This window comes from Macaca nemestrina, chromosome 14 (assembly GCF_043159975.1).
Source record: "Macaca nemestrina isolate mMacNem1 chromosome 14, mMacNem.hap1, whole genome shotgun sequence".
Taxonomy (NCBI): domain Eukaryota; kingdom Metazoa; phylum Chordata; class Mammalia; order Primates; family Cercopithecidae; genus Macaca; species Macaca nemestrina.
This window is the reverse complement of record NC_092138.1, coordinates 111,106,057-111,120,533: the sequence shown is the minus strand read 5'-3', so window position 1 is coordinate 111,120,533 and position 14,477 is coordinate 111,106,057. Positions and strand designations below refer to the sequence as shown.

Below are 14,477 nucleotides of genomic sequence, written 5' to 3'. Positions count from 1 at the left end.
GGCCGAGATGGGCAGATCACTTGAGGTCAGGAGTTCAAGACTAGCCTGGCCAACAAGGTGAAATCCCATCTCTACTAAAAATACAAAAATCAGCCGGGCATGGTGACACGTGTCTATAATCCCAGCTACTCAGGAGGCTGAAGCAGGAGAATTGCTTGAACCGGGGAGGCAGAGGATGAGACTGTGCCACTGCACTCCAGCCTGGGTGGTAGAGCGAGACTCCATTCCCCAAAGCAAAAAAAAGGAAAAAGAAAAGAAAAGAAATCAAAATATTGCCATATATACAGTAAAACTGAGCAATGAAAAGAAATGATACATGCAACAATGTGGATGAACTCAAAGTAACTATGCTGAATATAAGACAGAAAAGAGTGCTGCATAATTCAGTTATATAAAGTTCTATAAATCTAATCTATACTATAGTGACAGATCAGTGATTGCTTGGGGACAGGGGGCTTACAAAAAGGCAGAAGAAATTTTTGGGGTGATGGATATTTTACTATCTTGATTGATAAGTCAGAGTTATCAGATTGCTGCTTTACATATGTACAGTTTATTTTAGGTCAATTATACTTCAACAAAGCTGTTAAGACAAAACATCACCATTTAGATGTCCCCCTCAAGGAGAAATCAAGATACCACAAACCAAAACTTTCCCAGTTTTTCCACTTCTGCTATTTCTACCACCCACTCCTCTGCTCCTCTCTTTCCCTCCCATCACCCTAACTGGCTTCCCAGTCATTTACTGTCCAAGGCTCTGCTCTAGTCCACATCCTCATCACCCGAAACAACAGAAACACGGTATTCTCACAACCGTGTCCTTCCTGTTCCTTCGCACAACCCTTTCTCCTTCCCCAAGGCTACCCTTCACACCACTTCCAGAATTACGATCTTTAATAAACACAGTCTTTCCCAATCAGGAACTCAGGATGACTTCCCATTGCCTGCCCATCAATTCCCTCTATTGCCTGGCCCTATATTATCTAAGATCTCTCTCTGCTCCCAAATCTGTGTGTTTCACTTCAAACGAGCCAGTGTTCAGCATGTGTCATCATCCAGTCTTTGTGTATGGCATTCTTCCTCCCCTTGCTTGTCTTCCTCTTCCCTGAACAAACTCCAAACTCAGCCCCGGTGACAGTTCCTACCAGAGGGCTTTTCTGATGGTTTGGTATCTTCCTTCCCTAACTACCTCATCCTGTATCATGTAAGAGATATGCAACTTAGAAATCAATTTTCTCCTTCCTTCCTCCTTTTCTTTTTTTTTTTTTTTTTTGAGACAGGGTCTCACTCTGTCACCCAGGCTAGTAGGGTGAAGTCACACAATCATAGCTCACTGTAGCCTCAGCCTCCCAGGTTCAGGTGATCCTTCCACCTCAGCCTCCAGAGCAGCTGGGACCACAGGCGCATACCACCACACCCACTAATTCTCTATTTTTTTGTAGAGACAAGGTTTCGTCATGTAACCCAGGGTGGTCGTGAACTCCCGGGCTCAATCAATCCACCCACCTCAGCCTCCCAAAGTGCTGGGATTACAGGCACAAGCCACCATGCCTAGCCAGGAATCAATTTTCCTTTGAAATTGTTTCAGTATGTCAATGCTCTCCCCCAAAATGGGAGACAATTCCCTGTAGATTTTTTTTTGTTTTTATTTTTTTAAACTTTTTTTGAGACAGTCTCACTCTGTCACCCAGGCTGAAGTGCAGTAGCGTGATCTTGGCTCACTGCAGCCTCTGCCTCCCAGGTTCAAGTGATTCTCCTTCCTCAGTCTCCCAAGTAGCTGGGATTACAAGAATGCACCACCAAGCCCAGCTAATTTTTGTATTTTTAGTAGAGACAGGGTTTCACCATGTTGGCCAGTCTGGTCTTGAACTCCTGACCTCAGCCTCCCAAAGTGCTGTGATCCCCTGACCTCAGCCTCCCAATGTGCTGGGATTACGGCATGAACCACCGCATCTGGCCCCTGTAGATGAGACGTGCGTGTGTGTGTATGTGTGTGTACATATACATATATACACATATACACATATACACACACATACACACATATATACACATATATACATACATATACACATATATACACACACACACATATATATATGTAAGATCTCTGTATTGCAGGTTCTACATCTGCAGATTGAACCAACTGCCAACCAAAAGTATTTTTTACAGTAAGATTAAAAAGTAATAGTAATAAATAACACAAATAAAAAACCAACACAGTGTCACAACTATTTATACAGCGTTTACATTGTGTTAGGTATCATGAGTACTCCAGAGATGACTTAAAGTACACAGGAGGATGTGTGTAGGTTATGCGTACATACTATACCATTTCTTTTTTTTTTTTTTTTTTTTTTGAGATGGAGTCTCGCTGTTGCCCAGGCTGGAGTGCAGTGGCACTGTCTTGGCTCACTGCAAGCTCCACCTCCCAGGTTCCCGCCACTCTCCTGCCTCAGCCTCCCGAGTAGCTGGGACTACAGGCGCCCGCCACCACGCCCGGCTAGTTTTTTGTAGTTTTTAGTAGAGACGGGGTTTCACCGGGTTAGCCAGGATGGTCTCGATCTCCTGACCTCGTGATCCGCCTGTCTCGGCCTCCCAAAGTGCTGGGATTACAGGCTTGAGCCACCGCGCCCGGCCCATACTATACCATTTCATATAAGAGACATGAACATCCACTGATTTTGATATTCACTAGGGTTCCTGTAACCAATCCCCTGTGGACACCAAGGGACGACTGTTTATGTATGTGTTTGTGCATGCATGCATGTATATATATCAATACACACACACACATGCATACAACACACACATGTACACACATATCCAGGAAAGCTGAGCACAAAAGGGTGGTTAGTTCTTACCTTTGAATCCACTGTACTTCTTTTAGACTTTCCACCATCTAGAAGCAGAAACATTCAAAAGAGAACACTGCATGACTCAACTTACGGATACATATATATATTACAGTATCATTTTATGAGACTCCAGCTTGTCTAATATCAAATAATTAAACAAAATAATCTTGGGGACTGCCATTTCCTCAGGTCCCAAAACATAATTCTTGTACTGCTGAAGCAGCAAATCAGACCTTGTTACATTATAAATGGTATCTACTAACTGATAATAGTAACAACAGAATTCATTTCTGGATATTCTAGCATATGTTATTGCCAGAGAGGCCACATGGAATGCCCTTCCTAATTTTCTAAGTAATCACATTTGAAAACATAATTTTTAAGAAAAAGGCCAGGAGCGGTGGCTCACGCCTGTAATCCCAGCACTTTGGGAGGCCGAGGCAGTTGGATCACCTGAGGTCAGGAGTTTGAGACCAGCCTGGCCAACATGGTGAACCCCCATCTCTACTAAAAATACAAAAATTAGCCAGATGTGGTGGTGCATGCCTGTAATCCCAGCTACTCGGGAGGCTGACACAGGAGAATCCCTTGAACCCAGAAGGTGTAGGTTGCAGTGAGCTGAGATCATACCACTGCACTCCAGCCTGGGTGACAGAGCGAGACTCCATCTCAAAAAGAAAAACATGAGATACATTTACACACTTGAAAAAGTTAATAGCAAGTAATATTAGCATAACGATACTTTCTTCCCTACAGCAAGAAGATTGCTAATGGCTTCTTTCATGGAACAGAGTGGGCATCTATCTTGTTTTCACTTAAGATATTCTTGGGCCGGGCGCAGTGGCTCATGCCTGTAATCCCAGCACTTTGGGAGGCTGAGGTGGGTGGATCATGAGGTCAGGAGATCTGCATGGTGGTGGGCGCCTGTAGTCCCAGTTACTCAGGAGGCTGAGGCAGGAGAATCGCGTGAACCCAGGAGGTGGAGCTTGTGGTGAGCCAAGATCGCGCCACCGCACTCCAGCCTGGGCGACAGAGTGAGACTCCGTCTCAAAACAAAACAAAAAAAGATATTCTTTGTGGGAAAGACTGGACTTCAAGCTCCCCACAGGAAGAAAGAGAATAAAAAGAAAGAAAAGAATATTTTCTTCCCAGAGAATGGTGATATGAGCACAAAGAACCTAGACAAGAAGGAGATGGTGCACAGGCACTAACCTACACCGTCGCACAAATGCAGTCTTTCTGTTTGTAACTGCAGCCAAGCTGGACAGACTGAGTAACATAGTTTGGATGTCTGTCCCCTCCAAATCTCATGTGGAAAGGTAATCCCCAGTGTTGAATGTGAGGCCTAGTGTGAGATACTGAGTCACGAGGGCATATCCCTCATGAATGGCTTGGTGCCCTCCTTGTGGTAATGTGTGAGTTCTTGCTCCAAGTTCAGGCATGATCTGGTTGTTTTAAAAAAGTGTGGTACCTCCCCACTCCCTCTTGCTCCTGTTCTCACCATGTGACCTGCCTGCCCCCTCTTGCCTTCTGCCATTATTGGAAGTTTCCTGAGGCCCTCACCAGGAATAGATTCCGGCGCCATGCTTTGTATAGCCTGCAGAACTGTGAGCCAATTAGACAATTCAACCTCTTCTTTTGTTGTTGTTGTTGTTTTCGGTGGTGGTGGTTGTTTTTGAGACAGGTTCTCATTCTGTCACCCAGGCTGGAGTGCAGTGGCACAATCTTGGCTCACTGCAGCCTCCGTCTCCTGGGTTCAAGAAATTCTCTTGCCTCAGCCTCCTCAATAGTTGGGACTACAGGCGCATGCCACCACGTCTGGCTAATTTTTTTTTTTCTTTTCTTTTTTTGAGACAGAATCTTACTCTGTCGCCAGGCTGGAGTGCAGTGGCGCAATCTCGGCTCACTGCAACCTCCGTCTCCCTGGTCCAAGCGATTCTCCTGCCTCAGCCTCCCAAGTAGCTGGGATAACAGGCACGTGCCACCACGCCCAGCTAATTTTTTTTTGTATTTTTAGTAGAGACAGGGTTTCATCATGTTGGCCAGGATGGTCTCGATTTCCTGACCTTGTGATCTGCCCACTTCGGCCTCCCAAAGTGCTGGGATTACAGGCGTGAGCCACCACGCCCAGCCTAATTTTTGTATTTTTAGTAGAGATGGGGTTTCACCATGTTGGCCAGGCTGGTCTTGAACTCCTGACCTCAAGTAATCTGCCTGCCTTGGCCTCCCAAAGTGCTGGGATTACAGGCATGAGCCACCAAGCCCAGCCTCTTTTGAGAAAAACATTGTATAAGCAGTAAGTATGTATGTATTTATTTCAGAGACAGGGTCTTGTTCTGTCATCCAGGCTGCAGTGCATCACGGTTCAATGTCTCCTAGACCAGTCACGTTCAAGCAATCCTCCTGTCTCAGTCTCCTGAGGAGTTGTGACTACAGGACATGCCACCACACATGGCTAATTTTTTTATTTTTATTTTTGCAGAGACAGAGCCTCGCTATGTTGCTCAGGCTGGTACCAAACTCCTAGCCTCAAGTGATCCTCCCACTTAGGCCTCCCAAAGTGCTGGGATTACAGGCGTGAGCCACTGCACCTGTCCATAAATTATCTTTAAAGAGCGCACATGAATCATCAGATGAACCTGACAGTTAATAAAAAAAGGTGAATATAAATTGGTTAATCAACACATGGAGGAAAAGTACAGTTGTAATAAGAGTAAATATAAATAAACAGGAATACCTTTTTTGCCTTTCACTTTACGATTTTTTTTTTTTTTTGAAAAGAAAATATCCGGCCGGGCGCGGTGGCTCAAGCCTGTAATCCCAGCACTTTGGGAGGCCGAGACGGGCGGATCACGAGGTCAGGAGATCGAGACCATCCTGGCTAACAAGGTGAAACCCCGTCTCTACTAAAAAAATACAAAAAAATTAGCCGGGCGAGGTGGCGGGCGCCTGTAGTCCCAGCTACTCGGGAGGCTGAGGCAGGAGAATGGCCTGAACCCGGGAGGTGGAGCTTGCAGTGAGCTGAGATCCGGCCACTGCACTGCAGCCTGGGCGACAGAGCAAGACTCCATCTCAAAAAAAAAAAAAAAAAAAAAAAAGAAAAGAAAATATCCCATAGTGGCTAGGCTAGGACATGATAACGTGCCCACTATTCCTGCATATTTCTGATAAGAATATAAATCCACACAACTCACCTAGAAAGGAATTTAAAAATATCTACCAATATTCTCAAAAGCATTCATATCCTTTGAACCAGAAACTGCAATTCTGAAAACCATCATAAAGAACAGGACTATATGAAGAGAGGTCTATGAGTAAAGAAGTCCACTGCAACAATATTCATAAGCACACAAAAATGGAAATGTGTCTCCTTAAGGGGAAAGGTTGAGGAAATTACAGTATCCGCTTAACGGATATATGATAGGTATGACACGGGCTAAAAAGTAATCAGGCATGCATATACAATTATAAGCATGACTGAATTTTACAAATCAAACGTTCTAGAATTATGAAACAAGCTTAAAAGAAAACATAAATTACTAAAATTCTAACACTGGGAATAAGGAGAAATGACTGTCGTTTTTCCATCTGCTTCAGATTTTCCACATTTTTCTTGAACGTTTATGCATTTTTGTGTAACTTCCAAAATATAATGCTAAGACGACAACAGATCATGTTTTACTTTCACTTTTACTTAGGAACAAAAAAGCTTCTACAAAGCAGGTAGTGAAAACTGAAAGCCAGTTTCCATCTTACGGTTTACCTTGTGTCTTCTGAGTCTGGCTGCCTGCTGAAACAGGGTTAACATTAGGCTCCTGGCTCTGACCAAGGACTTTCTCATCCCTGCTGAAGACGATCTTTGGTAACTGGGTACCAGCTTCTGGTGGAGACTTTATTCTTACCCTACATTCAAATAAGACAGAAGGAAAAAAGGTCAAAGCAGTGCTCCTGGCCACTGAGCATGCTGCATGCAGGCCCTGTGCCAAGCTCATGCAGTCCTTATGATGTTCTACAATGTAGATTCTATTACCCACATTCTACAGATACTGAAACCGAGGCTCAGAAAAGTCAAATAACTTGCCCAAGGGCACCAAGCTAGGAAGTAGCTGGACGAGGATCCAGGCAGTCTCTCTTAAACCTAAGATCTTAGCAACCACACAATTCTGAGGTACATCTTTTTCCTTAAGTATCGTGAAAATGCTCAGCAAATTGGTGCACAAGGGAAACAGACAAAACGTAAAGCATCAGTAAGACTTTGGAGTGAAATCCAGGCCGGGCGTGGTGGCTCACATCTATAATCTCAGCACTTTGGGAGGCTGAGGCGGGTCACTTGAGGTCAGGAGTTCAAGAACCAGCCTGGCCAACATGGCAAAACCCTGTCTCTACTAAAATTACAAAAAAAAAATTGGCCGGGCCTATTGGCACGCGCCTGTAATCCCAGCTACTTGGAGGCTAAGGCAGGAGAATCGCTTGAACCTGGGAGGTGGAGGATGCAATGAGCCAAGATCGTGCCACTGCACTTCAGCCTGGGCCACAGAGCGAGACCCCGTCTCAAAAAATAAATAAAGTGAAATCCAGGGAAGCAAAAGAGGGCAGTGGCAATGTTAGCTGCCTGTCTAATATCCATTTCCACCCTCCCGCCTTCTCATGAGACCCACTTTTGTTTACCCCATCCCACCCAGGAGGGGCCAGTGACAGTTCCCATGCCTGAGTGGATGCCCAACCTAAGCTGGCACATTTAAGCACTTCTCATTCTAACTGGGGGAGGAGTCTGCTCTCTGTCCCTTGGCTGGATATGAATGACAGAGCAGAGCCACCTTGTGATGGCTGGGAAATCTGCCTGAGGAAGAAGCTAACACCCAGGATGGCAGAGCAGAGAGATGAAATGCACCAGAGTCCCTAACATCCGTAAGCCACTGCAGGCCTGTCTCTCGCCTGCCCCACTGCACAGAGGTGAGGCAATCAATGTCTTCACTATTCATGCCAGAGTCTAAGTCAAATCTTTTGTTGCTTGCTGCCAAAAGTAGCCTAACTAATACAGGAGACTGTCAGATCAATTTTATTAAATGAAAACAGAGGTTATCACGGAGAATATTTTAAAAGTTAGGGTCTACGATGCAATTTTTTTTTTTAGAAGCTTATTCATTCGTCGTCTTACCTCCAATCTTGTTCATCTCAAATCCATCCTCTTCTGGGCTGCCAGGAGTCTACTTTACAGGCAAGTCTGAGCACGATTCCTACCTTAAAGGCTCCCTCAGCAATTACAAAGTAGGCAGGTGGAAGTATGCTGAACTTGAAAATACACAGTTTGGCCGGGCGCGGTGGCTCACGCCTGTAATCCCAGCACTTTGGGAGGCCGAGGCGGTCGGATCACGAGGTCAGGAGATCGAGATCATCCTGGCAAACATGGTGAAAACCCGTCTCTACTAAAAATACAAAAAAAAATTAGCCGGGCGCGGTGGCGGGCGCCTGTAGTCCCAGCTACTCTGGAGGCTGAGGCAGGAGAATGGCGTGAACCCGGAAGGCGGAGCTTGCAGTGAGCTGGGATCCGGCCACTGCACTCCAGCCTGGGTGACAGAGCGAGACTCTGTCTCAAAAAAAAAAAAAACAAACACCAAAACACAAAGTCTGATAATTCATCAAAATTCAACATTTTTAAAGAGGCTGAATTGCCAGAAATCCTCACCAACGATCTCATGAGGCAGATACCATCATCATGAAGTAGGTAAGGACACTGAGGCCCGGAGTCACAGGGCTGATGAGTGGCAGAAGCCATTATTTGGACCCAGTCTTGTTTCCACTCTGCCTTTGCATAGACTATGCCCTCTGCCTAGAATGCTTTTCTTATTCATCTGGTAAAAGGCTACTCACTAGAAAGCTGCTTGGGCCAACACTTTTCTGAAGCCTCTCCTTCCTTTCTACAATTCATGAGTTCTTCCCTTCCACTTCTGTTTGGCTGTGATCACGTGTACTGCCGTTCTGCCTCTCCCATCAAGGACAGGCCCTCTGTCTCCCTAGCCTTGTCTTGAATCTCTGGCACTCAGCACAGTCTTTGGCACATGGCAGACACCCAAGGAATGTCAGCATACTACTAAATTCTTCCCGATTCTACTCTAGGACTGAACTGAAGGAACTTTAGAATTACTTACTCACTTCTGGAGATGTCTAGGATTAGAAGGGTGACAGAGACAGACTGTTTCTTTAAAATACAGTAATTCACATCTTCATCCTGAGAAAGGAAGAGCCAATTGTACATCTTATTCATTCACACTAGAACAAGAACAGAAAGTGTTCAGGAACATAGCAAATGAGTGGCTCAAACTCCATTCAAAGTAGTAAACCAGTGGGCGCAGTGGCTCACGCCTGTAATCCCAGCACTTTGGGAGGCCGAGGCGGGTGGATCATGAGGTCAGGAGATCAAGACCATCCTGGCCAACATGGTGAAACCCCATCTCTGCTAAAAATACAAAAATTAGCCAGGTATGGTGGCAGGTGCCTGTAATCCCAGCTACTTAGGAGCATGAGGCAGGAAAATCACCTGAACCAGGAAAGCGGAGGTTGCAGTGAGCCGAGATCGCACCATTGCACTCCAGCCTCGGCAACAAGAGTGAGACTCTGTCTAAAAAAAAAAGTAAACCAATTGTGGGTTCTCAAAAATGCTTGGAAGTCAAAAAGCCACCGCCTCAAGAAAATGATGCCGTGGCCAGGTGTGGTGGTTCACGCCTGCAATCCTAGCACTTTGGGAGGCCGTGGTGGATGGATCACTTGAGTCCAGGAGTTCAAGACACGGCCAACAAAATGTGAAACCCTGTCTCTATTAAAAATACAAAAATTAGGCAGGCGTGGTGGCACATGCTGGTAGTCCCAGCTACTCAGGGGACTGAGGCAGGAGGATCACTTAAGCCTGGGAGGTCAAGGTTGCAGTGAGCTATGATTGTGTCACTGTACTCCAAAAAAAAAAAATGAAAATGGTACTCCAAGAAGTAGGGTATTCCCGTTCAATGGCCTGGGCTCAAGTGAAGAGATGAATCAGGTCACACATTTAATACTCACCAGGTAAGAAGAAAAGCCATCATTCTTTGTACGGTCTAGGCTAAATCCAATCTAATGGGGAGTAAAAAGAGTAGAAGTAAATATCTACACAATTGTCCATACTTTTCGTACTCAAAAAGCAGAAAAAGTGGTACTTCTAACGTGGATTCCTCTCAGTTTTCTTAGCATTCATTTTGTAAAGAGGCAAAGTAAAATCACTCAAGTAAAGTCACTAATTACTAGAATTATTACAGAATTACATTTTAAGTGTTAAAAGAAATTATTTGATGCCTGATATATAATTTGCTACTCACAAGCTTAATTATCTCCATATTCTTGTATTTTATATTTAAGCATTGAGGTTGGAAGGTGACTCTCACCTAAGCTAAAAGAGTAAACCCCTGGGCTGGGCGTGGTGGCTCACATCTGTAACACCAGCACTTTGTGAGGCCGAGTGCGGGTGGATCACGAGGTCAGGAGTTCAAGACCAGTGTGGCCAAGATGGTAAAACCCTGTCTCTACTAAAAATACAAAAATTAGTCGGTCATGGTGGTGGGCACCTGTAATCCCAGCTACTTGGGAGGCTGAGGCACAGAACTGCTTGAACTCGGGAGGCAGAGGTTGCAGTGAGCTGAGATTGCACCACTGCACTCCAGCCTGGGTGACAGAGCAAGGCTCAGTCTCAAAAAAAAAAAAAAGAAAAAAAAAAGAGTAAACCCCTGGATCTCATTAACAGGTACTTACAGTCACATCCTTGTCTTCAGGCTCATTCAATGAGAGGCTACTGACATTCACCACCATGTACCCATCCTTGAAGAAGCCAAAGGTGTTCAGATGAACTTTATGCCTCACATCATCCTAAAGAAATTTGTAGTGGTGGAATTAGTTATATGGAAAAGTGCTTTTGATTATTTAACCTATTCATTTGCTTTAAAAACTGTGATATCAGGCTGGGTGCAGTGGCTCAAGCCTATAATCCCCGCACTTTGGGAGACTGAGGTGGGTGGATCACCTGAGGTCAGGAGTTTGAGACCACACTGGCCAACATGGTGAAACCCTGTCTCTACTAAAAATACAAAAAGTTAGCCGGGCGTGGTGGCAGGCACCTGTAATCCCAGCTACTTGGGAGGCTGAGCCAGGAGAATTGCTTGAACCTGGGAGGAGGAGGTTGCAGTGAGCCGAGATCATGCCACTGCACTCCAGCTTAAGCAACAGAGCAAGACTCTGTCTCAGAAAAAAAAAAAAAAAAAAAGAAAGAAAGAAAAGAAAAACTATGATATCTCATTTCCTGCTAGCCAGCCAATGTTTCCATATGCTCAGTAACATACACAGCTGTGGTAACATGTCTTTCTCCAAAAGCTGAAGACAACTCATCGGAAATCCAAAAGACATCAACAGTTTCTGCAGAAGGAAGTATTCAATGGATTCAAATTCACTCCAATGCATTGGGATGGGTTCTGGGAGCAAACTCAGTTGGCTGAAATGTGAATTCCAGGGCAGGAGGAACCATGTTTTCGTCATCCCCATATCCTTCCTGATAGTACAATGCCTGGCATCTAGCAGGCACTCAAAACATGCTGGGGGGTGGGAAGGAAGAAAAGGAGTGGCTGAAGTTGTTCCAAGAATACACTCATTTATATAAATCCTCTTATTAATTTGTGTATACCTGGCTCCTCCCACTGGCAGGATAAATAATGAAGCTAAGCTATAATTCCATTATTTAAAAAGGTGAATTTTCACCTAAAAATGATACAGTAGATGATGGGTTTTAGGGAACAAAGCCTTATGCAAGAGGAATCCCAGGAATAGGAAATTAGTGACATGGAGACAGAGGCTTTTGGATACAGGATAATCCTAAGGTTTGGTGAGACTGAATCACATGGGCAGACGCCTACCCCACCTGCTTGATGCTGTCTCAACATCGTGACTCCAATCTCAACTAAGTCAGTACACTGCAGGGCCAACAGAACAGTGGTGTCAGTGAACACTTCTAAAACAGGGCTTCCACAAACACACTTTACGCTATGCAACAACTGAGCTTTATATTGAGATTTGGCTAAATTGCAACACCTTCCATAAGTTTGCAGTTTGATTCTTTGAGTGAAGGGTAACTTTTTATTTCCAGATTTGGGGTTTCCTGGACATCACGGGTAGTCTAATGGCAAACACCAAAGGCCTGCGAGGACGGGCTGTGCAGCAGGTCTTCGGCAGAAACGGCATAAACCAAACCCTCCCCGACAGAACTACACCACACTGTACTATCACCAGCAGGATGTCGTTTCCTGCCCACTCTTGCATTCAAGGAACACAGCTTTGTCACAGTCCTAGATTATGGGCTGAGAAGCAGAGGGACACAGTTCCAACTCACCTCCCTGCTCAGGCCTAAGGCTACGGTCCCTGTTTCCCCTCAACATCTGTTAAAATCCCAGGACTTGGCCGGGAGTGGTGGCTCACACCTGTAATCCCAGCACTCTGGGAGGCCGAGGCAGGTGGATCACTTGAGGTCAGGGGTTCAAGACCAGCCTGGCCAAAACGGTGAAACCCCGTTTCTACTAAAAATACAAAAAAAACTAGCTGGGCGTGGTGGCATATGCCTGTAATCCCAGCTACTCAGGAGGCTGAGGCAGGAGAATCGCTTGAACCCAGGAAGCAGAGGTTGCAGTGAGCCAAGATCGCGCCATGGCACTCCAGCCTGGGTGACAGAGTGAGACTCTGTCTCAAAAATAAATAAATAAATAAATAAATAAATAAATAAATAAATAAATAACAAAAACGAACAAAAGCCCAGGACTCTGGGCTTCAAGTTTCTGCAACACCACAGGGCAGCCCTGGCTTCCCTGTTCTTTGCCCAATGGAGTTTCAGCTCCTTCCCTTTTTGGGGCCCCTGGGAATTTCCCTTATTTTCTTAGGAGCTTGGCTATGTGGTGAAAACATGTTTGCTGGATTTCCACTTCCTGGTGGGCTGGAGTGGCTTGCAGCAAACCAACATTCTCACAGAGAACAATCAGAAAAGCCAGATAAGATAACAGAGGTCATCTCCTGGAACCTACAAGAGTGGGTCAATGGTAAAAGCCAGAAAAGCTAAGGCTCCCAGCCTTTCTTGGAATTCTGGGAGAGAATTAAATCCACTGAAAATATCTTCACTATCTATTTTCTCAATTCTCTCAAGGACAGTATATGATGACCACCATCCTAGAGGCACATAAGAAATTAACTCAACTACATAAATGGATGCCTTAGCACATTAGGGTTTCTTTCTCTGGCAGAATCCTCAGTGGAGCAGGACTGCAGAGGGAGAGGATGAGGGAAAATGAACACACAATTCCTGCCACATAAAACGACGTATGTGAATCGCAGCCATATTCATGTAAAACAAACTGGAATGCAGGGGAAATCATCTGTGGTGACGGAGGTGAAGACAGTGACTACTCTCAGGAGAAAGGGGCTTTCCTGGGACTTGAGGGAAGGTGAGGCTTAGGGACGGTGCTTCTGGAGGGGCTTGGTAATGGTTCTGCCTCATTTCCTGCAGGCTGCATGAGTGTGTCTACATTCTGGAAATGCACTGAGTTGTCTGCTTATAATGAGTAATTTTTAGCCATGTATATTACACTTCAATGAAGTTTAAATTTTAAAAGTATGTTTTTCCTAACTGATCCAGTATGAAGCTGCTTTGTAGTAGAATGGAAACCTGCTAAGCGTTTCGCTTATACTTAGTTCACCACAACACAGGTTTTCTAGCTGTTTTTTATTTTTCAGAAAATGTTTCAATTGCAACCTGATAACAGTTTTCCCCCCACATAAATAGTACATTCCTTTACTATTTTTTTTTTTAACCTTTGCATCATCATTTCATTTGATGATACAATGCCATGAAAAACAGGTTTTTGAAGACTATTTTAAACAACAATAACAGCATTGGCCAGACATGGTGGCTCATGGCAGTAATCCCAGCACTTTGGGAAGCCAAGGCAGGCTGATAACCTGAGATCAAGAGTTCGAGATCAGCCTGGCCACTGAAACGCCACCTCTACTAAATAAATAGAGGTGAAATGCCACCTTTAATAAATACAAAAATTAGCCGGGTGTGGTGGCGCGTGCCTGTAATCCCAGTTACTTGGGAGGCTGAGTCAGAACTGCTTGAACCCAGGAGGCGGAGGTTGCAGGGAGCCAGGTTGTATCACTGCACTCCAGCCTGGGCAACAAAGTGAGACTCTGTCTCAAAAATAATAATAATAAGGCTGGGTGTGGTGGCTCACGCCTGTAATCCCAGCATTTTGGGAGGCTGAGGCAGACGGATCACCTGAGGTCAGGAGTTCGAGACCAGCCTGGCCAAAATGGTGAAACCCCATCTCTACTAAAAATACAAAAATTAGCCGGGCGTGGTGGTGGACGCCTGTAATCCTAGCTACTCGGGAGGCTGAGGCAGGAGAATCGCTTGAACCCAGGAGGCGGAGGTTGCAGTGAGCCGAGATCTCGCCATTGCACTCCAGCCTAGGGGACAAGAGCAATACTTTGTCTCAAAAAGCAAAACAAAACAAAAATAGTAATAATAATAATGATAATAACAGCATCACAACTCCCAGTTTT

The 14,477-nt window shown here is 45.0% G+C and overlaps 1 protein-coding gene across 3 annotated transcripts in view; it reads right to left on the bottom strand.

Moving 5' to 3' along the window:
* Positions 1-14,477, bottom strand: part of LOC105464030 (G protein-coupled receptor 107) — an 83,232-nt gene that overhangs the window by 54,587 nt on the left and 14,168 nt on the right. For all 3 annotated transcript variants that reach the window (XM_071078432.1, XM_011711645.3, XM_011711646.3), the window contains exons 2-6: positions 10,635-10,748; positions 9,912-9,962; positions 9,008-9,087; positions 6,622-6,761; positions 2,865-2,902 (exon numbers count right to left, since the gene is read on the bottom strand). In XM_071078432.1, the coding sequence (XP_070934533.1) occupies positions 2,865-2,902; positions 6,622-6,761; positions 9,008-9,087; positions 9,912-9,962; positions 10,635-10,748 (423 nt within the window). The remainder of the gene's footprint in view (positions 1-2,864; positions 2,903-6,621; positions 6,762-9,007; positions 9,088-9,911; positions 9,963-10,634; positions 10,749-14,477) is intronic.